Source organism: Anoplophora glabripennis, unplaced genomic scaffold (genome assembly GCF_000390285.2).
Source record: "Anoplophora glabripennis isolate ALB-LARVAE unplaced genomic scaffold, Agla_2.0 scaffold606, whole genome shotgun sequence".
Taxonomy (NCBI): Eukaryota; Metazoa; Arthropoda; class Insecta; order Coleoptera; family Cerambycidae; genus Anoplophora; species Anoplophora glabripennis.
Genome location: NW_019416913.1, coordinates 19,125 through 46,807, shown reverse-complemented (window position 1 = coordinate 46,807; position 27,683 = coordinate 19,125). Strand labels below are relative to the sequence as shown.

The window sequence follows — 27,683 nt, the reverse complement described above, 5'->3', positions numbered from 1 at the left end:
ATGAGTTATTTTGTAAGAAAACATTTGAAACCGCCAAAATTCTTGGACAATTTTGATATTGTACAGATGTAGTTTACTTCTTTATTTGTAGATCAATTTCAATTTTGAAAAAAAGTATAGACAAATTCAACCTCTATTCAAGTACTGAAAAATATATAATGTATTATGTACTTGCTTTATGTTATGTTATACATTTCTATAAAGTATAAACTCTCTTATATCCAATTCTTATCTGAATTTGTCTAACTGTGGTGACTGAAATACACCCAACTTAAACTGAAAAGCCATTTTAAATGTATTTAAATAAACTACTAAAACCTAAATTTAGTATGATGGTTTTCCGGGTTGTAATGCTGTGGCCTATGTACCTGGTTGCTACCAATTACAGAATTACCTTGTACTTTCTTAATAATAATAATAATAATAATAATAATAATAATAATAATAATAATAATAATAATAATAATAATAATAATAATAATAATAATAATAATATTGTCTTCATTACATAGAGTACCTACATAGTTTGAGCTCTTAGCTAGGAATCTTTGATCAGCCCTTGTTGTTCTCGGGCTAGGCTGTGTGGAAAGAGATCCGCTATCAGAACAGTTCTCGATTATTCTGATATTCGTTTCGGTTCTCTCAACAAGAACCAAAATTAACATCAGGGGAGTCCGCCTTAGCCTGGCCTAACAACAGTAAGAGCAGATCAAAGATTCCTAGGTTAAGGAAGTGCAATGTAATTATATAACTGGTGCGACGGCGACATAGGTCACGGCATAACAACCCAGAAAACCATCGTATTTTAAATATCAGCACCTAAATTTAAACTTGAAATTATATTAATAATTATTTTTCAGTATCCTCCTGAACATCAAAGTAATGTAGGGGCTCCAAAATTAGAATATCCAGGTCAATTACCAAGACTGACACCTCCTGAAAAGCATTTTGTTACTCAGTTACTATCGGATATACCTAAAGATGGAGTGAGTATATAATTTATTTTGTTACAAATGCAATCGAGCATTATTATTTTGGGAATGGATGCCTATAATTTTTTTGTTTATTCTGTACAGGCTATATTTAGATGAAGGAGCATAAATGGTACTTTGATAATATTGAGTTCAAAATATATTAATTGAATATTCACTTCAGTACATAGTTGCTTTATGTGCAAGTTACAAGGTGTTTAGTTTTTAAAAAACATATTTTTTTTAAAATGCAAATGTCATGGAAAATGTTTGACTTTTACTAATGAAACTCGAGGTGGCGACAACTAATATAAGTCAAGGAAAAAATTAACTGTAGCAGAAATACTGGGCGACAGTGTCAGTAACGTCAGAATTACGACTCCACTGAAAATATTGTAAATTTTAGAAGGTCGTTTGATTCCCAATTGTATATCATAGAAAAATATCTTTTTTATTAGTAAAATGACCAATTTTTGAGTTATTACTTATTTTGGTTTTAAATCAGCTTCTTACACAGTCGATTAAAAAGAAAGTCACTCTATGTGTCTTTATGTTAGGAGCAACACAGGAACTGATCCGGGAATTCTGACTTTAAATTCGGATTCAATAATTGTTAATTTTATTTATTATTCCATTACAAACGTATCTTTCAGGCGTCACATTGGATCCATCATGTTGAATATTTTTCAGAGGCCACGTTGCTTTTGAAAACACACAGATACATACATTTTGAGACCATACACACTTTTTTCGAATGTAGCAAATTTTGTCTGCGGAACTGTTCCGATTGAGGTGGAATCAATCAGTCATGTATTGGTTGATGAATAATAATCAGAAAATTACGTTCATTTAAAATTAGATAAAATCCAAACTGGCGTTCATAAAAAAAAATAAAGTTATTTTCTCAAGAATTATTGGTTAAAAAAAGGAAACTACTCTACTGCACATTTCATAAAAAGCAGATTTTCCAAAACGGCAATTTTCAATTTTTTCTAAATAAAATCCAAATGAATATGACTTCAATTATTTTTATAGTGGAAAGTTGATATATATTACATTCTACACTACTTTACCTATTTAATGATATAAAAAAATAGTTTACTTTTTATAAACATTTACTGTTATACTTTAACTTTTTCTAGCTTATGAAAAAAACAGCTTTACAGATTTTAAATTCTGATACTTCGCCTCATACAAACATTGATTTTTCGTTAATCCAGTTAAGTGTAGCTGAGAAGCAATCTGAATTGCCCCAGACTTATAAAACTGGAATTCCAGTCATATTATCCATCCCGGAAAAAACTTCAAACAGGTAGGAAGTGCATGTTAATTATATTTAATAACCATAAAATTTGTATCCTGTAGGTATAAAGGTTAAAAAGATAGTCGGCCACAAATTTTTGGGTCAAAGTAAGATCATTTAGAACAACCAGAGATATAGAGTAGGGAGAAGGCTCATTGACTTCTGCGCATCCCATTTTTGAGGGACACTACCAATGCCGTCATTTTGAACATGAATTTTGTTTTGTTTTGATTTTTGAGGAGTGAGCAAGGTTATATTTCGTGAATTATTTATTACTATTGTAGGATAAGAGCCGTGTCGCCTTATCGTTCATACGTGATGTTTATATAAACCTAATCCCGTCTGTCCTCAGATGTCGTAAATAAATATTTGAACGACGAAGACCGCAACCTTCAGTATACTATCATAACAATCAGCGTATTGAACTGGTCAGTTTCAAAGAATGCTCAACATTACAAAACGTTTGTACTGAGTGTACGCAACACTACATTTGATATATATTTGAAGTTAACATTTGAGGAAAAGGCCGCAGCTCCAAAATGTAGCGATTTGCGTCTTTAGCAGGTCAATATTAAGAAGTGCTCAGCTCCATAAAACGTTTAAGTATAATATTCTGTTTGAAATATTAGTACGCATCTCCTTTTATTGCTTTACATTTAAATGTTTGCATCAGTTCGTGTACTATAAGCGTATGCAACGCTTCATATTTTCATTTGAAGTGCATTACTTGTACTGCATATTTCATTTGAAGTGGAGTACACAACTCCTACGTTACTTATACTGCAAGCGTACGCAACGCTTCTCATTTTCGTTTGAAGTGCAGTACGCACCTCCTACATTTCTTGTACTGTAAGCGTACGCAACGCTTCACAATTCATTTGAAGTGGAGTACGCAACTCCTGCATTTAAACGTCTATAGTCAACAACTAATCGATGATCACCAGTCTTTTTCTTAACTAACATTATTGGGCTAGCATAAGGGGAGCATGACTCACGAATAATTTCATTGTTTAGCAACACTTTCATCATTTCACGCAAAATTGCCTTTTCTGACTGGCATGCGATATGGTCGATATACAATAGGTTCATCTGTTACACATTTTATGTTGATAGTTATTGCGTTTGTTTTGCCTAGACTACTCGTTGAAAATGCTACACAGTCTGCAAATTTGTTAAGTAACTTAATGCACTCAGTCTTATCGTCATCTTTGATGTCACCGAACACTATATCATTCGTTTTAAGAACATCACTAGCACAAACACTGATGATCTCCTGAGAGACCTTGTGCTTTAAGTCCGGCAACGCACGCAAAATTACACAATCTCGTCGTTTTACGAGTAAAACGTGTTTCTGATCCAAAAAGTCTCGCCCTATTATAACATCATGCAGAAGTTCCTCGTCATTCATGATAATTACACATTGTAGCTGCCACGTCCATTACATGGATATTTACATTGGCTTTTGTATCACTTATCGTGGTTGTTCCCATGAAGCTGCGTATTATGTTTTTTGTTCCGCGGACTAAATTCAAATTTAGTTTTTGTGCCACCGATAGTCTACTTGAACTACCTGAATCAATTAGACACTTCACTTTTACTTTATTGATTCTTGCTGACACAATAAACATATTTTTTATTGGCTCTTTATCTACTGCAGTTACATCTACTTCGTTTGTATTTTCTATAAATTTCTTTCAGCACTTTTCAGCCAAATACCCTAGCCTGTGACATTTCTTACATTGCAAACGTGGCCTTGGACAATTTCCAGCTTTATGTCCTGCTTGCTTACAATTGAAACAAGTAACTGGGAAAATTTCTGTTCCCTGGCGATCTCTGTAAGCGTCCCGGTGATTGACCTGTTACATTACCTTGTTGCGTAGATTCAATTCCACGCTTTTGTGTCAATAGATGTGGCACTTGTCCCATTGCGCGTATTCTGGAATACATATCATCTGTATCAACAAACTGCATTGAACTTAAAGTACGTGCTACATTTTCGTCTTTAATCCCCCCTATAACAGCATCAATCAATCACTCGTCACTAACATCACATCGTAGTGCTGTCCTCGAACGAGCGCTTTCTCGATGTAGACGGCTGTGGTTCAGGTGTACTCATTGTCAGGCACTATATTTACTGGCACGTGAGTTTACACAAACAATAAACAATCCCACTTCTGACTTTGTAGGATAATTGGAATTCTCCAATTAATAAAAGGTAGATAAACTGATATACATATATTACTTAATTGTACAGAAAACACATCTTATGCCAACTAATGCTAAGAATTCACTAACTGTTCTCGCGCTTTTTCATTGCCTCTCTATTGCCTCTCTCAGCCGTGACGCCTTATCGTTCATACGTGATGTTTATATAAACTTAATTTTGGCGGGTGAACACTATTCCTACATTATTTGTTTATAAACGTATAATTTACGCCTGGGGCGGCAAATTGCGCTGTGGACGTTTTTTAAATATTCAATACATCGTTTCTACACTAAAGAAAACATTTATCGTTTATTGTTTTTGTTATGTCGTGTGCTGTGAGAGGGTGCTTTTTAATATAAGGAGCTTTAAACCAAAAGGAATTACATTTCATCGGTATGAGTGGTTTTATGAATTTATTTCTTGCAACAACTGTTTAAATTATGTTATAGCTTTCCAAGGGGTGATATGTTTATAAAATGGGTAGAAAGTCTGAGACTTGATCACGAATTTAAATGGTCAGAGAATAAATTTGTTTGTTCATGTCTCTTTAAAGTAACATATTTCGTGAAAACTGGAAGTCAAGTTCGCCTAAAGTCTGATGCAGTTCCAAATTTAGAAGTCTATTTAACTAATAAAGCCGATTCTCCATCCACAAGTTCAGTTGAAATATTACATACCATACAAAAAATGCTCCATTGATATCATCATCAGATGATACGTCAGAGCGTTCTAAGCTTAACCGGAACCTTTGGTAATTTTATTTTTTTGTTGATACTTTTTTAAATAAATATTAATTATTTTCCCTGGCAGTCTATATTATTATTTTAGTGAATTGTCATCTAGTCAAGATACGAAGAGTGTTGTTTCTGCATATACGCGTATAAGATTTTTTAATTTAGGCAAAAATATACTGAAAAAATTCAGGGACATCAAATACGGAAACAACTAAGTTAATATTTAATCATCAATGAATAAAATATGTAAAATCATTATTATTTGTTTGTACTAGTTTATCTTTATATTTCAGAATAGAATAGGGTGTTTTCTATATACAAAACTTTGTCTAGAAATGTATTTTAATACAAAGTATAACATGTACATAAACACCTAAAAGAGTTTAAGTTACCTATTTCATGAGAATTTACTAAATATTTAATAATAAAAACCTATATAAAATTCAAATTTCAAAACGATTTGTAAAACATCATCTCATTGGTTGTGACATTGATTACGTCACTACTCATATAAATGGCGGATGGTCTATGTCAAGTCATATGACAGGTATATACCTGCCTTGTATTAAGTTTTGATTTGAGAATTATTATTATTACGATTATTCTTAAAAGCTTATCAGGTGTTTTGTGATTATCAGTGATTGTGTTGTACATTCGCAAAACGAGAAATGGCTTCTCAGAGTTTTGTTAAAGCGTCGACGAACAATTTGCCATGTGTTTATATTTTTATGGTTACCGAATTTATAAAGAATGACAGAACATGTGGTTTCGCCTGTATATCCACACTTTTAGCCTTCCCAATTGCTTTTGTATTTTCCACAATATATTCATCCCTTTCTAACCTGGCTTGACCTGAGCTTGTACTGGGCCCATCAAAATCCATTACTGTTGGTAAAAAATCTTCAACATTTGTTTCTCTTATTCTCTAGGTTATAGCTTCTTCTACTAACTGTTTTCTTTGTCATTTTAAAACAACAGTTCGCTGTGGTGCAGATGCAGCTCTTTTTCTGTCTTGTTGGCAATCAAATATATGTGGAACCACGTCCTGTTTTAATAAAACTTTTCCTCCAATAAGTTTATAGCGAACAAAATTTTCCATATCTTCTTGAGGCTAAAAAAAACAATAATAAGTAAACCAAGTATAAAATAATATATAAGATTATACATATTTAAATAATATATCATTAAAATATTTACTTTTAAATTTTAAAGCAATAAAAAAAGTTTGTTAATACAAATTAACCTCAAAATTTAGAACATTGTCCTTAAGGTACATAATTGATATTTACTTACGTTAAAATGATCCTCGCAACAAAAAAATGTTGATTTTGATTTAGGAACATCTCGCCTGGCTGCTTTAAACCATTTAACTTTGCGTGAAGAATTCTGCGGTACACTTATAAATGTTTTATTAGGGGCACTTATTGAAGTATTTTTACATCCGGGCACAAAACACCACTTATTTTGTGATTCATACATGTCCTACTTTTTGTATTATATAATTATTATTTAAAAAAAAGTAAATAAACTTGGCAAAATCTCAATAAAAACAGGAGTAAATACAATAACCTCAACAGGTACTTGTACTTGGCTTTGTTGATATGAGTTCCTACGTCACAATAGTCTAGGCAACCAGTCGTACTCGATTAGGCATTTTTCCTGCCAAATATTTTACTTAAATTTATAATTGTTTTAAAACTATTATAGCGATTTTTTTTAAACAAAAAAAGTTTTCATTAGTTATATATGGCTTAAGTACTTTCTATTTTTTAAGTAAAAAAAAAAATGTGAAAATACCCTATTGTTTTTAGATATTTACCAATTTCTGAAAAAAAATCTATTAAAATAAAAAATGTTGCTCATATAATTTGAATATTTATTTTTGGTATTGTATTTCAAATTTGCCTCTCCCTGTTCCTATTTAAATTTCCCTAAAATTTATCTTTGTTGGCAACCATTATGTTCAAAATGGCGACCATTGTTATTAGCCGCACGCGCAGGTTGTAAGAGAATTCTTCCCACTATATATCTCTGAGAACAACTTACCTATATTATAAAAGAAGTTTAAAGTCGAAGCCTATTGAGGTAATGTTATCTCTGAATGTGATAATGTGAAATAATACTTTTTTATTATAGCTTTTAAATGGTTTTAATTTTAAATAGAAATCGTATACCTACTTTGTACATGTCTTTATTTACTTCAATCTAACTTTTCTACAATTTAAAGATTAAGTAGGTAGTAGAATATGTATTGAAATATTGATTTTCTACTAAATATCCACTGTAAATTTTTTTGTCGAAAAAGAAAGTAAAAAAATAATATTGTTAGTGCTTCGCTAATGGTTTTTAGTGCTTCATTTAGTTCCAGCAATATTTGATTTTTTATATATCAAGGTTAATCCCAAAGGTTTCAGATTCGAAATGAAATTGCTTCAATCATTGCGACTTAGTTCGCTTTTGGGATATTATTTTTTTTCTATTTGAATGACAATAATTGTCAGTAGTGATTATTCACCGGTTCAAAAACGCCGCCACATTTTTTCACAGTGCCAGCGCTGATTCTATACAGAGAAGGTCCAGAATCGGTGGCCATTTTTAACACGTCGCTTCATAGAACCTGCGCGGCGACCGTTTCTAATACACTTCATATCAGGTGACGTCATACATTCTCGCATTGTCTCGCAAGTCTGCAATTACATATCGTAATTGAATAGTGATATTGATCATTGAAGAGATGTAATAGAATACTTATTTAATACATTAAGATTTTTCATAATCAAATTATTTATAATTGCATTAACATTGAACGGTTGCAGCATATATTGATATTGTTTTGAATATGTGATATACAGGGTGTCTCATAATTAGCTGCCAACCCTGAACAGGCCGATTCTATGATCAAAACTAAGTAAAAAAGTTCATATGAACATGGGTCCGGAAATGCTTCCTAAGGGCACAGGGACCCATTGAAGAGGGAGGAATGGAAATCATTTTTTTGCAATATCTCTCAATCGCGTTGTGATAAATGAATGAAATTTGGTATACACAGCTAAATTTTGATGAGCAATTTGATGGACTAATCCATTTATTTCCACAAGGTCCATTGGGGTGGGTACGGGGGGGCCCTTGGTACTTTGCGTGTGTAACTTTTTCATCTTTGACTTTTTAACAAATTGGACAGCAAATTCCGTTTTCCCGAACTGTTTTACGTTAAAAAGGTACTCTTGTTTCAAATCGTTATCTTTAACGGTTTCTGAGAAAATCGCTCTTGAATTAATCCCACTTTGGTCAATTTCATAGTAATTTAAACAAAATTATCAAGGTATTCTTATGTCAAAGTATTGTCAACCCGATTGCCAATTTAATAGTTCTAAGCGAAAAAAATGGAAGAGTTTACGGGACAAGAGTTAGTTGATATGATATTTATTTATGGCTTTTGCGATGGTAATGCTGCAGCGGCAGAACGCGAGTACGGGAGAAGGTTTCCAAACCGAAGGCTGCCATCAAGGAGGACATTCCCTACGGTATTCCGCAACTTAGCTGCAACCGCCACTTTTCGAAAGGCACCGGGTCAAGGACGTCCCAGGATTAATAGGGAAGCGGAGGTCCTTGACGCTATTGAACAAGATCCTACGACTAGCATACGGAACATTTCAAGGCAAATAAATGTTCCTCGGCCAACGGTACTACATATCTTAAAGATTTCCTTAACAGAATTGATTAGATGTGCTACTAACATTTCAGGTTGGAAGAATATTAAAGCGACAAGGTCTACATGCCTATCACTATCGACGTGTACATGGCTTGATACCAGAAGATTTTGCGCCACGTATGCAATTTTGTCGCTGGATTTTGTCGCTGGACAACGAGCAAGCTTCCAAAATTTTGTGGTGTGACGAAGCTACTTTTACCCGAAATGGAAAATTAAATTTTCATAATTCTCATTATTGGGAAGAAGAGAACCCACATGTTGTTCGGAGAACAAACTTCCAGCAACGGTTTTCCATAAATTTATGGGCGGGAATAATTCACGACACTCTGATTGGACCTATTGAAATTCCACAACGTCTCAATTCAAATCTTTATTTAAACTTACTTCAAGAAAATCTTCCCCAAATTCTCGATGATCTGCCTCTAAATTTACGACGTAACATGTTTTTTCAACACGATGGAGCCCCGGCACATAGTGGTCGCAATGTTCTAAATTTCCTAAACGAAAATTTCGCTGGACGGTGGATAGGGAGGCACGGACCGGTAGCTTGGCCGCCGCGTTCTCCCGACCTAACCCCGCTGGACTTCTTTTTCTGGGGATATCTAAATCAAAAAGTTTACGCCACCGAAGTCGATACCCGTGAGGAATTGCTGCAGCGTATCAATGATGCAGCCAATGAAATTCGTCAAAACCGTTTTAGCATCTTAATAGCTTCGAGAAGTGTTACACGTAGGGCAAGACTTTGTATCAGAGAAGGTGGAGGGTTTTTTGAACAGTTTTTAAAATAGCTTGTTGTCTGTTATCAAAATTAAGTTTCCATCTTATGATCCCTTCGAAAAGTGACGGTTGCAGCTAAATTGCGGAATACAGTGAGGAATGTCCTCCTTGATGTCAGCCTTCTGTTTGGAAACCTTCTGCCGTACTCGCGTTCTGCCGCGCAGCATTACCATCGCAAAAGCCATAAACAAATCATCATATCATAATTGTTCTACATCAATAATGTGTATTACTGATTACGTATTAAATTATTATTATTATTTTTTGTTTAAATTACTATGAAATTGACCAAAGTGGGATTAATTCAAGAGCGATTTTCTCAGAAACCGTTAAAGATAACGATTTGAAACAAGAGTACCTTTTTAACGTAAAACAGTTCGGGAAAACGGAATTTGCTGTCCAATTTGTTAAAAAGTCAAAGATGAAAAAGTTACACACGCAAAGTACCAAGGGCCCCCCCGTACCCACCCCAATGGACCTTGTGGAAATAAATGGATTAGTCCATCAAATTGCTCATCAAAATTTAGCTGTGTATACCAAATTTCATTCATTTATCACAACGCGATTGAGAGATATTGCAAAAAAATGATTTCCATTCCTCCCTCTTCAATGGGTCCCTGTGCCCTTAGGAAGCATTTCCGGGCCCATGTTCATATGAACTTTTTTACTTAGTTTTGATCATAGAATCGGCCTGTTCAGGGTTGGCAGCTAATTATGAGACACCCTGTATACATTTAATAAGTTTGTTTTGTGTAAATTCAATTAGAGGAGAGAGATATTTGACGATTATTGCGTATTTTGTTGGATAAAAAAAACTTTTCAAGTCTGGTTACAAGTCAAATTTCTTATGAGAATCATAAAAAATTTTCTGTGATGGTTGTATATCTTATTTTGCTAGCGAAAGATAACTGCTGCCAAAGTAATGATTGCAGTCATGCCTGCATAACTGCACCCACCAATAAACCTCGAATAGGTAAACTTGGTAAAAGTGTCCCTGAAAATATATTAAAATATAGAAGTTTCGAAAAATAGATGAATGTACCTTTTGTAGTTTATGCTGATTTCGAATCTATTTTAAAACCCGTTAATATAAACTAATATAAAAAATTAAAGGGCCAAAACTATTTTCCGAATTTTTTTATTTTTTGACACTGTATTTAGGCGAAAAATGGTCGTATCGGGAACTAGAAAAAAGCATTTTGAAGCTAAGATTATAGTTTTTAGATCTTTCGGTCGAAATTTTTTAGGAACTACGGTTATCATGCAATTCTAATAACCCGACAAAAAAATTTTGAAATTTTTTTCAGAGAAAAAAAGGGTAGTTTGGAAAAACAGTTTTCACTCAATTATTTTTCATTAGTTTCGCTGTGTAGGAGTTGATTAAAAAAATATATTTACAATTAGTAGCGTATTTACGTACCAGTATTAGTAAATATTTAATAAATGTAAATCTTTATTTAAAAAAAAACTAGTTTTTTTACAGGTTCGGCTTTTCTGTCACAATGATATCAAAACAATGTGATGGATTTTAAATGACAAGTCATTAAATTATACAAAAACAATCTGATTTGTTAAATTATTTTATAACTTCGCACAATGTAGTTGGTATAAAAGCAACTGGCAACGCCGCGCCGGCAGTGAGGAATATAACTTCATAAATTCCGGGAGCGCTGGTTTACTCTTTTCAGTGGCGGCGTAGACAATAATTAAAGCGCAGTTTAAAGAACTAATTATAACTCGAGTATTGATTTGATTAAAAAAAAAGAATTTCAGATTCACTATTGCACGTAAAAAACTGACCCCCACTTAAAGTTACACCCTGTGTTAAATACAATTATTTTTTGTTTTAGTTATTCTCAGAATTTTGGAACAGACGATATTATCATAAAAAAACTTGCTAGTGGTGATAATGCTCCAGTAAACAAAATTTATAAACCAGAATTTGTAACATTAGCACCGCCATTACTAAATTGCGAAGATGAAGTAAGTATTATATTTTAAATATTTATATAGGATATCTAAAAAATTAACACGTACTATGTCTTCAGCATGCGATATGGCAGAAAAAAAGTGGTGATGTAAAATATTTGTGGTTAGTCGCACAACAAACGCCTTGTATAATTTATTTATACTGATCGACCAGGCAGTTCATAGATTCTCAAAACATACACCTACTAAGTTTCATAAAGATATGTCGGTTACTTTTCGGAGATATGAGCAAAATTCATAAAATGACTCATGCCTTGTACCTTGATAACAAAAGAATAGACCCATATCTGTCAAATATAGAATAATAATGTTATTTATGTACCCCGTCACTAATGTCATTCATTACTTAACGAGTCTGAAGTTATAAACCGAGCGAGCCAAACGAGCCAAGCAAGCGAGGCGAGTAACAGGCGAGTTATTGATGTGGTGCGTACAAAATTTTATCGCCAACCTTAAAAATTTATAAATAAAAAAACTGGAGATAATATAATCAAATTTTATCATGACAAAATAAACAGAAAAATAACAGCAAATACAAAACGAATCTACTTATTTTTTGTTAAATAGGTTTTAAACGTGAACGTACACCCTGACGCATTATAAAAATTAATTCCTGAAGTCAAAGTTTCAAATGGAAATCTTACGCGCCGAAATCCGCTCTATGCAACCCAATTTTACTGTAGTATTAAGCCAAAAATAAACAATAAAATCCAATATTTCGTTAAATATTGTCCGAATTAGATTCTCTCCTAATAGTCCAATAATTAAAAAGCCTTTAAATCGAAATTTTGGTCAACTTGGCTGAATTTCTGATATGAGTTAGTTTAAAGTATATTATAACAATAAGTGAGAGTAATTTTTTGTTCAACCCCCGGCCAAGGGTGAAAAAAGATAAAACAAAGGGGGTTTTCAAGATAACTCAAAAAGGGTAAGGGCTAGAAAAAAAGTTATAAAGCATACAATTCTACATAAAAATCGCCTCTTGACTTTTTCTTGTACTATTAAAATTAAACAGAGTTAGGGAGGCTAGAAGTTAAGGGAAGATTTCAGAAATTTAAAAAAATCATAACAAACAGAAAAATTAATGAATTTTGTATTTTTTTTTTCAATCTGCTCTAAATAATGTAACTTTTCTTTTCAGAGAAATAGATATACTTTTTAATTTTTAATAAGAAAGTTATAACAAAATCAAATTTTTAATCATTAATTTTAATGATTTAACAAAACTAAAACAATGTTTTTTCTATACTATTCGATTGATTATTTAAAATAATGAAAAGTTGCCTTCGAATTTTTTTTTACGTTGGTTTCTTAGACGGCTGCAAATTTATTTACCTTTTTATCTTCTAAATTTTATTTAGCTCCTACGACACTGCCAAGACAAAGACAAAAAAATCACGTTCGCTTTGTCGCACCATGGTACCAAAGTCGTGGACATAGTATGCCTATGACAAAGATAGATTATTTCGTTCGCTATTGTCAATGCGCGTGCGTTAGTAAACGTGTGTTTCTTTGAATTATTGTAAGCTCAATATCTATTGTTAATTTCAAAAAGGTAAATATTAATGAGGATTAATATTTTTGTTGATTAAATTTTGTAAAAGCTCGATATTTTTACGCATTCTTGTCTATGTAAAACGTGGAAATTTATTTATTAATACTTGTAGACTTGTAGTTTGAATTGTATTAGTAATAACATAATGATAACAATAACATACACACACAATCAGGCCGAGTATGTATCCCATTTTAAAACGTTATGTTAGAAATAACGTTTGTATAACAAGTCGTAAACGGCCGCTATTTTACGTTGTACGTAGGTACCTGTTATTTGCACTCTACGTTGTATTTGTTTCATGTTTCATAACCTAAAAGAAGAAAGAGTTGTATGTGTTTTTGTCTATTGAGTCGGGTACTTATCATAATTCTGCATTATTATTATCAGGGTTGTTAACGTTAACTGTTAAGATATAACGTGCATGTTATTGAGGAATTAAGACCATTTTTAGCAAATACTGGTTTTACAATTTTGTTGTTTTTTGAAGACGCTTTTGTTTCGACATTTTTAATAATAATTATGCAAAATTATTATAAACTAGAGTCAGTATTAGACAAAAACACATATAACTGACATGTCTTTTAGGTTATGAAACATGAATCAAATGCAAACTCGTAAATAACAGGTAAGTACAACATAAAATAGTTTATCCACGACTATTGTATAATGTACCCATTATACGTCTGTTTGCTCGACCTTATTAATACCCATTAATCACGGCAGTGATTAATGAGTCATTAATCACTACTGTCAGATGCTTCCTTGATTTAGCTATAATATTATATTGTTCTGCTACAAACAATCGGTTTTTAAAATTTTATCGTGTAAACCACTAAATATTTTCAATTCAGTGCTGTACATATAAAAAAAAATTAAAAAAGTGAATTTTCCTAGACCAGATTCGAACCCGGAACCCGCGGTTAGAAGGGAAGAAGCATCTACACTAAGCCATCAGCGACTTCGTTTGTGCGTGTCGTATATCTGTTTCTTAACATACCATGTTTTTCGAAACATTTCATAAATCTAAGTAGCTTTTAAAACAAAACAAATTTGACTCAAACCTGTCTACATTATTGTTTGTGTGCATAGATTTCTCAGTGTTTTGATATTTTGTGTTAAATTGTGTTAAAAAACGAACTAAAAATGGATATAGAAAATGAAAATGACTTTTCTTTAACACCGCCAGAAATTAGAGAAGCTGCTGAAGTTGCCTCATTAAATTTATTGCCGGAAAAGTCAAGGAAAGTATATAGTATGGCCTATGAATATTTTTTGAAGTGGCAAAAGGAAAAGAAAACCACTTCATTTTCTGAATCGACTTTGTTAGTATACTTCACTGAATTATTCACAAAATATAAATCTTCAACACTATGGACCCTATTATTCAATGCTTAGAAGTACGATCACCTTACATCAAGATATAAATTTAGAAGATTACGAGCATTACTAAAACGAAAATTATAAGGTTTTTAGCCTAAAAAGCGAAAACTTTTTCTGGCGAAGATATCAATAACTTTTTAACTAAAGCATCTGATAATAAATACCTAGCAACAAAGGTAAGATATTAAGTAAATCTTGCACATAGTTATTTCATTACATTCTGTAATTTAAGGTTGCTTTAATAATGGGAGTAATGGGTGCATGCAGAAGTAATGAGTTGTATGAAATGAAAATAACCCATTTACAAGATTTTGGATCAGCTTTTTTGGTTAATGTGCCAAATACCAAGACAAAAATTTGCCGAAAATTTACTGTTACGGATAACTTTTACAAAATATGCAAGACATATATAAGTCTTCGACCAAGTCAGGTAACTAGTGACACATTCTTTTTAAATTTCCAAAATGGTAAATGTACAACTCAGAGAATTGGGATAAACAAATTTACAAAAATGGGAAAGGATATCGCTGCTTTCCTCAAATTGCCGAATCCAGAACAATATTATGGGCACAGTTTCCGCAGATCTTCTGCAACAATACTGGTTGACGCAGGCGGGGATATTACTGCTCTCAAAAGACACGGTGGATGGAAGTCCACCGCCGTAGCAGAAGGCTATATAGACGAATCCGTCAAAAATAAAACCAATACGGCCAACAAAATATCATCTTCAATTCAACCAAAACTAAACCAAACGAATCAATGTACATATAATTCAAATGTTTCAAGTCACCAAAACATTAGTTTTGATGTTAATTCTATCCCCCCGATTAACTTGACCAATTGTTCAAATATTACAATTATTAATAACTATAAATAAATAGCATCATCTTGTAAAATTAAACACGTAATATTTGTTAAGCTAAATATATAGATTTTTGTATTACTTATTATGAGATATTATACGATTATTATAATTTTTGATAACTATGTACTGTGTATAAATGAACAATAATGTAATGTATGAAATATTTATTAGAAAAAAATAATAGTGTTTCTTAAAATGTGTATGTAATATAACAAAATTTTCCAACAAAAAAAACTTCAACAAAAATATTTAGTAGTCGTGGATAAAGTATAGGATTCTACTCCCGTATAATGGCTATTATCCACTCGGTGATTTAGGCCACTCGCCTGCGGCTCGTGGCCGTAAACTTCACCTCGTGAATAAAACCCATCATTATACGCTCGTTGAATAATATACTATTGTAACACGTTATCTTAAATTATAACAGAGTTTCTTAAAGGCAAGGAATTTGGTGTTGCTATAGTTTAACGTAGGTGTTATTTGTCTAATGAAACTGAACGGCTTGTAAAATTTCCATTTACTTGCCGGTTTTATAAACGCACATCGAAGGTAAGTTGTAAAATTTAAGTACAGCAGGGCCTCGATAATCCGAACACCGAAAATTTATACCCTGTTCGGATTCACGAAGCGTTCGGATTATAGTATGTAGACATTTTGAAAGGGAATTTTCGAAATAAAACAAAAATATTTTACATTATAATGTATTTATTTAAGTATGTACGTTAGATGTATGTTAGATACAATGCTATTAATCACACTTTTTTAAAGAATTCCAATATAGTGCATTGACGAGTAGTATTTAGCGACATAGAAAATGCTTTATCCCTTAATTTACGTAACAGCATTTTTTCCGGAATAGAAATGTCGACTTCATCTGCCCATTCCAAACAAAAAACGCACTGCGTGGCACTGGCGAGACAGAAACTGTGAGAAACGGCGGTTGCGCAGGGGTAAGGGGGGTCGTTCGGATTATAGAGGCGTTCGGACTAGCTGGGGTACGGATTATCAAGGCCCTGCTGTATNTGCTGTGGATTTATTTTACTTGAGTTAAAATCCGCTGCATTGTTTTCAGTCATGTTTTGAGCAGCTTTAATATTTATATTTTCAGCACCTTTATGACATGTAGATTCCTCGTTGAATGTTTTATTCTTATTCATTCGCTTCATTGCATTACGCTTTGTAGGCTTGCTTTTATTATTTTTTCTTAGGTAGCGTTGAGCCAAAAAATTATTATAATTCATGTTTTATGTTCGACATTTTACTATAAATATTAAAGGATTAACGTTTTAGGATCATCTTCAGGTAATGAGAGTAATGAAATACACTCACTAATTGAAGACGCTCGTGGAACTGTTGACCTATTAAAATTCCTCACTGATGTTTTTGACAGCCTCAATAGTTCTGCAAAAAAAGACAAAAGGTAAGGCATTAAAAACTCCTGGCTTAACTGGAGAGAGCAGCATACATGACGTCTTGTAGAGAAGCGCTATATAAATTTTTGATAGCATGTATGTGATAGAGAATAGGCAGAAAAAAATTATTCCCTGTTTTAAAAATTGGTGGATAACATTACGTTAAATGACATATTTTTTTTATCGGCGGAAAAACATATTTAGGGGGTGAAATACATCCTCAAAGTTCACCCCCAAAACAGTTTTTTCTAAATATCTGGGGTTCTAATCAATACTTTGGAATGAAAAAAAAATGTAAATTGCTTCTTATAAAAAACAAATGTTTCACATTAGATTCCGTGTTTGGAGGCTGCTACCCTTATTTTTTATTTCAGAAAAACTATTTTTCAAACATTTTTTATATATAAAAAAATTCATATTAAAAAAATAAAAAATATGATTTATGTAAACAAATTGACATAATAAAGTTCTCTTTTAGGGGGTGAACAACCCTCTAGTGTGCTAAAAATGTATGTACGATTGGAATTAACATTGCAAAATAAAAAGTTTTTACTTTATCTCTAATCATACGAATAATTTGTTCTATTAGCCGCTAACAGATCTAAACGGATGGAAACTACCCCTCATGTTCACCCCCAAAATATTTCTGACATCTCAATATTTTGAAATGAAATAAAATGGAAATTACTTTTAAAAAAATAAAATGTTTCATAAGTGATTTCGTGATTGGGGGTTGCAACCCTTATTTTTAATTTCAGGAAAACTAAGTATATTTTTAAACATTTTTTATATATAAAAAATTCATATTGATTCAAAATATTAAAAATATGATTTATGTAAACAAATTGACAAAAATAATTTCTCATTTTAGGGGGCGAACAACCCCCTAGTAATCCCCTAGTGTGCGAAAAATGTCTTAACTTTTTCTCTAATCATACGAATAATTTTTCTCTTGGTCTAAATCGGTTTTAAACAGATTGAAACTGCCCCTGATGTTCACCCCCAAAAACTGTATATCCGTAATATCTCGGGTTCTAATATTTTTTTTTGGAATGAAACAAAATAGAAATTACTTCTTTTAAAAAAATAAAATGTTTCACAAGTGATTTCGTGTTTGGGGGTTGCAACTCTTATTTTTTATTTCAGGAAAACAGTATATTTTCAAACATTTTTAAATAAACAAAATATTAAAAATATGATTTATGTAAACAAATTGACAAAATAAAGTTCTCTTTTTAGGGGGTGAACAACCCTCTAGTGTGCTAAAAATGTCTGTACGATTAGAATTAACATTGCAAAATAAAAAGTTTTTACTTTTTCTCTAATCATACGAATAATTTGTTCTATTAGCCGCAAACAGATTTAAACGGATGCAAACTACCCCTCATGTTCACCCCCAAAATATTTCTGTGACATCTCAATATTTTGAAATGAAATAAAATGGAAATTACTTCTTTTAAAAAAAAAAAATGTTTCACAAGTGATTCCGTGTTTGGGGGTTGCAACCCTTATTTTTTATTTCAGGAAAACTAAGTATATTTTCAAACATTTTTTATATATAAAAAATTCATATTGATTCAAAATATTAAAAATATGATTTATGTAAACAAATTGACAAAAATAATTTCTCATTTTAGGGGGCGAACAACCCCCTAGTAATCCCCTAGTGTGCGAAAAATGTCTTAACTTTTTCTCTAATCATACGAATAATTTTTCTCTTGGTCTAAATCGGTTTTAAACAGATTGAAACTGCCCCTGATGTTCACCCCCAAAAACTGTATATCCGTAATATCTCGGGTTCTAATATTTTTTTTTGGAATGAAACAAAATAGAAATTACTTCTTTTAAAAAAATAAAATGTTTCACAAGTGATTTCGTGTTTGGGGGTTGCAACTCTTATTTTTTATTTCAGGAAAACAGTATATTTTCAAACATTTTTAAATAAACAAAATATTAAAAATATGATTTATGTAAACAAATTGACAAAAAATTTCTCATTTTAGGGGGCGAACAACCCCCTAGTAATCCCCTAGTGTGCGAAAAATGTCTTAACTTTTTCTCTAATCATACGAATAATTTTTCTCTTGGTCTAAATCGGTTTTAAACAGATTGAAACTGCCCCTGATGTTCACCCCCAAAAACAGTATATCCGTGATATCTCGGGTTCTGATAAATATTTTGGAATGAAACTAATTGTAAATTACCGAACCCGTTTTTTGGGGGATGAACAGCAGGGGTAGTTTGCATCAGTTTAAATCCGTTTTAGACCAATAGAAAAAATTATTTGTGAAATATCTATTTTTTTATAAGAAATAATTTACATTTCGTTTAATTCCAAAATATTGATCAGAACCCGAGATGTCACAGAATACTGTTTTTGGAGGTGAACATGAGGGATAGTTTGCATCCGTTTAAATCCGTTTGAGGCTAATAGAACAATTATTACGTATTCAACAATTATTCGTATGATTAGAGAAAAAGCAAAAACTTTTTATTTTGTACTGTTAATTCTAATTGTATAGACATTTTTCACTCATTAGGGGATTGTTCGAGAACATAAATTTGCCAATTTGTTTACATAAGTTATATTTTTAATTTTTTTTTAACAAATATGAATTTTTTAGATACAAAAAATGTTTGAAAAATATATATACAATTCTAATCGTACAGACATTTTTAGCACACTAGAGGGTTGTTCACTCCCTAAAATGAAAACTTTATTTTGTCAATTTGTTTACATAAATCATATTTTTTATTTTTTTTAATATGAATTTTTTTATATATAAAAAATGTTTGAAAAATATAGTTTTTCTGAAATAAAAAATAAGGGTAGCAGCCTCCAAACACGGAATCTAATGTGAAACATTTGTTTTTTATAATAAGCAATTTAAATTTTTTTTTCATTCCAAAATATTGATTAGAACCCCAGATATTTCACCCCCTAAATATGTTTTTCCGCCGATAAAAAAATATGTCATTTAATTTTTTTGTTCTACAACCGAGTCTACAACATATATAAACATATGGGAAATCGGAGAGTTCGTGTTGGGGTAATTTCCTTGTTAGATCCTTCTTCGTTTGATTTAACCTAACAACAATTTTAGGGTAAATACTTATACAGGGTGGTCCCGAGGTAATGGGCCAAAAATCATTGATAGATTCCTGAGGCAAAAATATTGCGATTTAGCAGAACTTACCTTAGTCCAAAAGTTGATAGTTAAAGGATACAGGGTGTTAAATATAAAATATTATTTTAGTTTATTTCCATTTATTTCTTAATAAATGCGAATATCTTGTCCACGAACGCGGACGTTTCGGACCCGTTTGGGGATGGCGACGTGGTTGGGGGTATCCCTAAGAATCCCCAGGACACGCTGGATGCGTGCAGGAAGCTTTTCTGCATGGCCGTGGCTGCTTCTGCGGATGTCGGGTTCGGCTCGCGTTGTGGAACGATAGGTGTAGGGTTCCCCTTAATTAATAAGTAAAGGGGAACTTGTTAACGAATTCTTTTTTCCCTATTTTGTGGAATGGCAGACCAAGCTGAGGGGAACAGCTTTAATATACCCCGAAGGGTCGCTGATACTCAGTACTACTACTATTTAAAAATTGGTAGCGACTACTCGTCACTAAAGGAGCGAACAATGAGAGGTTATTCTATTCAAACACTATAATACAAGTGTAAAGACCAACTCAGAGATGCTTCTCGTGTCAAGTCTCGACTGAGAGTGAGCTACCGAGGCAAAACTCGGCTGTCGTATTCCACCCTTCGAGCGAGCTTCAGGATTTCAGAACACCCCGTATATTCATAGAAGTCATAATCTTGTACCTACGGATATGCCGGAGACCGCTGAATTGAAAAGGAGGCGAAACAATCATATTCACCTACCTTTCCAATTCAAACCAAAAACCCGCCACGGTTGTGAAATCAATCGCCGTCGGCCGGGCAGAATGAAAAAGCCTCTATAGGAGTCTTGAGACATCGATCCTCACGGCGATAGCGCTCCCAGAGCGTTAAAGACCAATTTCACCGACCTTTCCAGTGTCACCCGCATCGCGACCGATCTCGCCTGGGTCTGCCATCCCGGCGCGCAGTGACCACTGCCGCTGCTCTCGCAACCTGCAGTCGAACCCCGGGACGCTTCACGATGACATTTGGAAATGGCCATTAGAAATTTCACCACCCTTTTGAATTGGTCAAGGACGCTATCGCCAATAACTCCAAAAGTTATTGAGCGATCGGTGTCAAAATTTAATGCAGCACTCCTCAAGTCGCTAGCATTATCTTACTAAATTTTCGTCCGAATCGGATGAGCCAAAACGCCGTTATACGGGGAAACGCGGATTTCACGTTTTCCGCGTTTTCAGCCGTTCCGCTCATTCGATCTCGGCCGAACCCTCCAACCACACTAGAGTATCGCTAGGTGGTTGTCATATCCAAATTCGAACCGAATCGCCCGACTACTAACGGCCAGCTAAGCCATAATAGGTTTTCACGCCTTTAGAGCTGCCGCCGAAAGTATCCGCGCGATCTCGGTCGAACCCTCCAACCACGGCACTATGTCATGCCGTGTATCAACAGACAAAATTTCAAATGAATCCATCAAGAAATAAGACCTCCGTAAGCCCTTTTACGAAGACGGGGAAAATTTCACCGATGTTTCCAATTTCCCCGTCTTTGGGCCGAAAGGACCGTCTTCCGAAGGTTCCACCGCTCTGGCGGTTGGATGCGATGCTCGGCAGCCTAAGCCGAGACCGCGGGTAGAGTTTTTCCCAAACCGGGAAAAAACTCCAAAATCCCCGACGCCGACATCGACAATCCGTAGAGGCCAGAGGGGAACGAGTCCCGGCGTTGATGGGGACGATGGATGATTTTGGTTCGAGATTTTGGCGGACAATTCAAGGCCCGGTCCGCCAAAAGTATGGAAATCCCACAAAAGTGATCGAACGTCTACTTTTGACGTTTACAGTACTTCAGTGGGAGTACATGAGACGGAAAGCGATACAGAGCAATTGTGTAACAAATCTTATTCATGGTAAATAACTTGTATATGTTAATTGTGAATCTTTATTGTTTGTTAATTCTGTTCAATATATACTTTTAACATATCTTCCACGGTTTGATTGAAAAAACCCTGTCATCAAGCTCAAGAACTTTGGAGCTCAAGCTCACAGGCTCGCTTCACGAGGCTTCCGTCGAGGCTGCCATTCCTCGACGTGATATTGATAGTGCTTTGCAACCACTACTCGCTTAACGAGACAACCACCCGAGGTAGCCTAGCCTGAGGTGAAGACCCTGTTCGATAGCCCCCTGCATCGAAACAGCGGTAAACTCCAGGATCCACTTGCGACCTGCGAAACCGTCCGAGACTGACCACCTCCGACGAAGATCCTGTGCGATAGCCATTCGCATCGACACAGCGATACTCCAGGCTCCTCCAGAGACCTGCGTCCCGCCCGAGGTAGCCCAACCTGAGGCGAAGATCCTGTTCGATCGCCCCCTGCGACGAAACAGCGATACTTTCAGGCTCCTCCAGAGACCTGCATACCGTCCGAGGCTTGCGACCCTCCGACGAAGACTTTGATTCCGACTGTGCCGGCTCCATCGAGAGACCCGCACCTCGGTACAAAGTACACACATAGGCTCCTACGAGACCTACAATTCAGACTCCATTGAGATCTGCAAATCCGAGGCAATCTTCCTCGTCAAACTTCTAGGCGGTCACTCGTCGAGGCAACCTTCCTCGTCAAACCCCTACGAGGCATTTACTTTGTGACCCACGGGCACAAAGCAATAGTACGCACGTTATTGTGGCGGCGTACTTCCAAATTTAGTAAAGAAGTTATCCTTACTTCTAGGGCTCCCTCGAGAGACCCACATTTAATAGTAGAGTCAGTGCTTACTACAAGACGTCTACAAGACTTTCGGAGCAAAAGAGCTTGCTCCGACATTGTCGTACGGGGAAGATGAACCCCTGCGACGCGACTACGAAATCCAGTGCTACGAGGATTGGTGCCCTCGAAGGTAATACTACGAATAATAAATTAGATCGTGTGAGTATGATCAAGACTGAGCTGGACGAGACCTCGTCCCAAATCGGAGAGACCAGCGGTCACACGAACTGCCCTCACACCTGTTTGCCGGCGAAAGATCTCTCGACATTCGGGGTGAAAGAGGAAATGGCCTCTCCTGCCAACGCTATATCGATGCTCCGCGAAGAGTCTGAGGGACCGAAGATGGTGGCTCGCGGAAGTACGCGGCACGGCGCAGCCACAGCGCCGTACGCGTTGAGGTCCGCTGCTACGCGAGTTACTGGCACCATCTCGACCACCCCTCACGACGCACTCGCGGATCCGAGTAGCAACCAAGAGTTACCACGAAGTGGGTCACCCACAGATACTCGGGACGAGGTTCAACCTACGTACCAACTGGTAGGGTCCGGGGAATCCCATGAGTCCAACCACGGTTCACGGTCTGGCCCCGGTAGTGGAATACTTCCGATGTCGGGTGATTCGGAACGTGAGCTAGCCGTCGGTGACGACGCTACAGTTCATTCAGCTTTTTTACGAAGTGGTATCCAGCGGGAGCAATGCGCATCGCGTTCGGGTGCCATAGTAAGCGAAAACCCCTTAGCCGACTACGTCATAGGTGACGAAGCCGGCCTTTTTTATCAAAACAATACTTGTACGTCGCCCGTCCATTCTCATGATTTCCCCCGAACATACGATCATCGCCTAAGTGGTCCATATCAAGAAAGTCTAACCCGACACAGCGCTCAACGCGGAGCTCGACATTCTTCGTCGAGATCTCCCCCACGAGCTCGTGTCCTAGACACCACGTCTGTAGGTCACATACACCACAGATTCCAGTTGTCAGAGAATATAGTGCGACCGGGCGTCGATAGCGACGATCCCCGTGAACTCCGTGCATTTCTGCCGCGGAACGCGGTCAAGGGAACTGACATCCCAGATCACAGGTTGCGACATGGTTTCCAACGTGGAGCTCGATTAGAACTCCCGAGGTCTCCACCGAGGGCCCATGCCGTCGTTACCAATACAATCGGTCATACTCCACGACACGGCAGTTATTTAATGAATAGCGGTCGGACTGCGGACTGGACGTCGAGTGCGCCGTAGCCTGTTGTTCCAAAAGGCCCCTGGCAGGAAATCACGGGGCGCAATGTTGGATTTTTCTTGCGTCCCGTGACAATCTACACAAAATTTTGGGGTTTGGGGTTCTTTGGATAGAGGAATTGAAATTTGTTCACATTTTGGTTATAGTTCATAGAGGGCGCCAGCTGCCGTAGATTGAAGGTGTTGGAAACGACATAACTTTTTTATACTTAAAGGTATCTCATCTTTGGTAACAAATTCTTATTTTTCAACTCTTTCTACACAAAAAAGGTATACTTTTTTAAAGCAGCTATCTCGCACCGTATTCGAGATATTTGTCTTTGAAACTTCCAATGCTGTTGCATTAAATTACAATTAAGTACCTACAGGTATTATTAATTTAGTGATAAAGTTTCTTAAGTAGGATTTGGACGAAAATCAAATAATTGACGTCTTCCACTTGTCTTATTGCTGTCATTTGTATGCTAATTTCTATTAAGTATTATTCGTATCTAATTAAAATTACATCTTAGCTTACAAATTAAATTGTATACTCGTATACATATATGTGAGATAGAATGCCGAGGTTTTCGTTTTTGGAGTTACATGAAATCAGTTGTTTAAGGAAAAACTATAAACACTTGAGAAGAACTTTAGTAGCAGATTATAAATACTGCAGTCATTTCGCATTGAGAATTTGTACTTTAAAATAAGACAATATTTTAATAAACGTGTTGATAAATGTATTGAAGTTAGAGATGGGCTTTTTGAGCAATTATTGTCAAAAAAGCATATTTTTTTTACTAATGTTTTTATAATTTATAAAAAAAGGACTAACAAGGGAATCACCATAGATACCAGCCCAAACATTTAATTTTTCTGTGTGTTGAGTATGCTGTTCGTGGAATATTCTTGGATTGGAGTCTGTCCAGTAACGGTAATTATGGCGGTTGACGGTGCCATTTAGGAAAAAGCTGCACTCATCGGAAAAACAAATGTTGAAAAGAAAATTTGGATTATGCATCGCCCGTTCAGTCATGACCTCGCAAAATTGTACCCGGCGGTCAAAGTCATCTTCGTGAAGTTCATGGAGAAGGTGAATTTTATAAGGATGGAACTTGTAATGTTTTAAAATTCGTTGTACACTACCCCGACTTACACCGCTTACAGAAGCCAATTGCCGTGTACTTAGCCTATGATCTAAAGCAACGTGTCCCAGAACTGCAACCTCCACAGCTTCATTACGTACAGGGCGTTCATTGTTTCGCTTTTTATTGCCCACAGATCCCGTCTCCCGGAATTTTCTTACTAACTCCAAGACAATTTTGCGATGGACGGGTTTATTGGCATGTCGTTCAGTAAACAACTGAGCTGCACTCGAAGCACATTCGTTATTTTTATAAAATAATTCAATTATTTCCACCCTGTCTTGCATCGAATAAACCATTTTTAATTATTTTGTATTTAATGCGAAAGAGCCACTAAAACCACTAACACCACTTTACGACAAAATCGCTTACTGAAAAATAGTCTCTTATCTATACCGTTTTTAGTGGAATTTGTGAAAGAAATAACTGCAAACAATCTAACAACACGTTGGAGTAAGTAATGAGAATAGTTCACGTAAAATTATTTATTATTGAATGGAAGTTGTTGGTCAATTATTTCCAGCCATTTGAATATGTTTAGACGCTTATTTAACTTAATGATTTTGAAATTAATAGCGAACTGGATAGCGAATTTTAATTAGAGAATAATTTGTAGAGATAATAGGAAATTTTGTATGTGTTAAGTTCTGCACCCTTTATCTTTAAAAAAATGGGTTGATTTTCAAAAGGGACCCATGACTGTGTAGAGAATCAAAAGAGCTTTTCAACGATAAGCAACTTGACCACCCTTCCTATTTAAAAATTTGGAGGGGATGTTTACCCCGCTCGGGGTAAGTTAGAACCATCTAATTCATGCAAAAAGATGTCCCCCTCGCAAACAAAATCGACGGGTTTTTGCATTTTTCCAAAAAAAGTTTTTCCTAGCCACCAAGGGCTCTGTTACGATTTCGTTGGGCCATCCTATATATATTATATAGTAGTATATACGTATACGTATATACTACCTAAGTTACTTAAATTTTACAACTTACCTTCGATGTGCGTTTATAAAACCGGCAAGTAAATGGAAATTAACAAGCCGTTCATTTTCATTAGACAAATAACACCTACGTTAAACTACAGCAACACCAAATTCCTTGCCTTTAAGAAACTCTGTTATAATTTAAGATAACGTGTTACAAACTATTTTATGTTGTACTTACCGGTTATTTACGAGTTTGCATGTGTTTCATGTTTCATAACCTAAAAGACATCTGTCAGTTATATGTGTTTTTGTCTAATACTGACTTGTTTATAATAATTTTGCATAATTATTATTAAAAATGTCAACACAAAAGCGTCTTCAAAAAACAATAAAATTGCAATACGAGTATTTGCTAAAAATGGTCTTAATTCCTCAATAACGTGCACGTTATATCTTAACAGTTAACGTTAACATCCCTAAAATAACATAACTGTTATTATGATAAAATGGGATACATACTCGGCCTGAATATATCATATAATTTTTTGTCCAACATTGAGAAAACAAGAAATTTTCTTACAAGGAAACTACTCCAACCCGAACACTCCGATTTTCAAAGATTTTTATATATGTTGGTAGAACATAAAAGATTAAGAGACACGTATTTTTATATCGGCGGAAAAATATTTTTACGGGGTGAATACACCCTCAAAGTTCGACCCCAAAACAGTTTTTTCTAAATATCTGGGGTTCTAATCAATATTTTGAAATGAAACAAAATGGAAATTACTTATTATAAAAAATAAATATTTCGGAAGTGATTCCGTGTTTGGGGGTTGCTATCCTTATTTTTTAATTCAGAAAAACTATATCTTTTTATAAAAAAATTCATATTTACTCAAAGAGAGTTAAAAATATGATTTATGTAAACAAATTGACAAAATTAAATTGACCTGTTTCAGGGTTTTCGTTAAAATTCCTTGTTTGAAGGGTGAACAACCCCTTAATGAGAAAAATAAATGCCTGTACGATTAGAATTAACATTGTAAAATAAAAAAAATGCTTTTTCTCTAACCATACGAATAATTTTTTGTTTTAGACTAAAACGGATTTAAACGGATACAAACTACCCCTCGTGTTCACCCCCAAAAATAATATTTCCGTGACAACTCGAGTTCTAATCAATATTTTGGAATGAAACAAAATGGAAATTACTTATTATAAAAAAAACATATGTTTCACAAGTGATTCCGTGTTTGGGGGTTGCAACCCTTATTTTTTATTTCGGGAAAACTAGGTATTTTTCAAATATTTTTTATATATAAAAAATTCATTTTTGCTCAAAAAAATTAAAAATATGATTTATGTAAACAAATTTACAAAATTAAGTTCTCTCTTTAGGGGGGTGAACTACCCCACCCCATAGTGTGCGAAAGATGTCTGTATGATTAGAATTAACACTTTACAATAAAAAGTTTTTACTTTTTCTCTAATACGAATAATTTTTTCTTTTAGCCTAAAACGAATTTAAACGGATGCAAACTACACCCCTGACGTTCACCCTCCAAAAAAGGCTGTTTTCTAAATATTTCG

At 34.7% G+C, this 27,683-nt stretch overlaps 1 protein-coding gene across 1 annotated transcript; it reads left to right on the top strand.

Annotated features, from left to right (window-relative positions):
- On the top strand, positions 1–27,683 carry LOC108911530 (CCR4-NOT transcription complex subunit 11). Its single transcript, XM_018716497.2, has 5 exons — positions 1–12; positions 861–986; positions 2,114–2,283; positions 11,554–11,686; positions 27,606–27,683. The coding sequence occupies exons 1-5, from the start codon at positions 1–3 to the stop codon at positions 27,642–27,644; spliced, it is 480 nt and encodes a 159-aa protein (XP_018572013.2). The 3' UTR covers positions 27,645–27,683.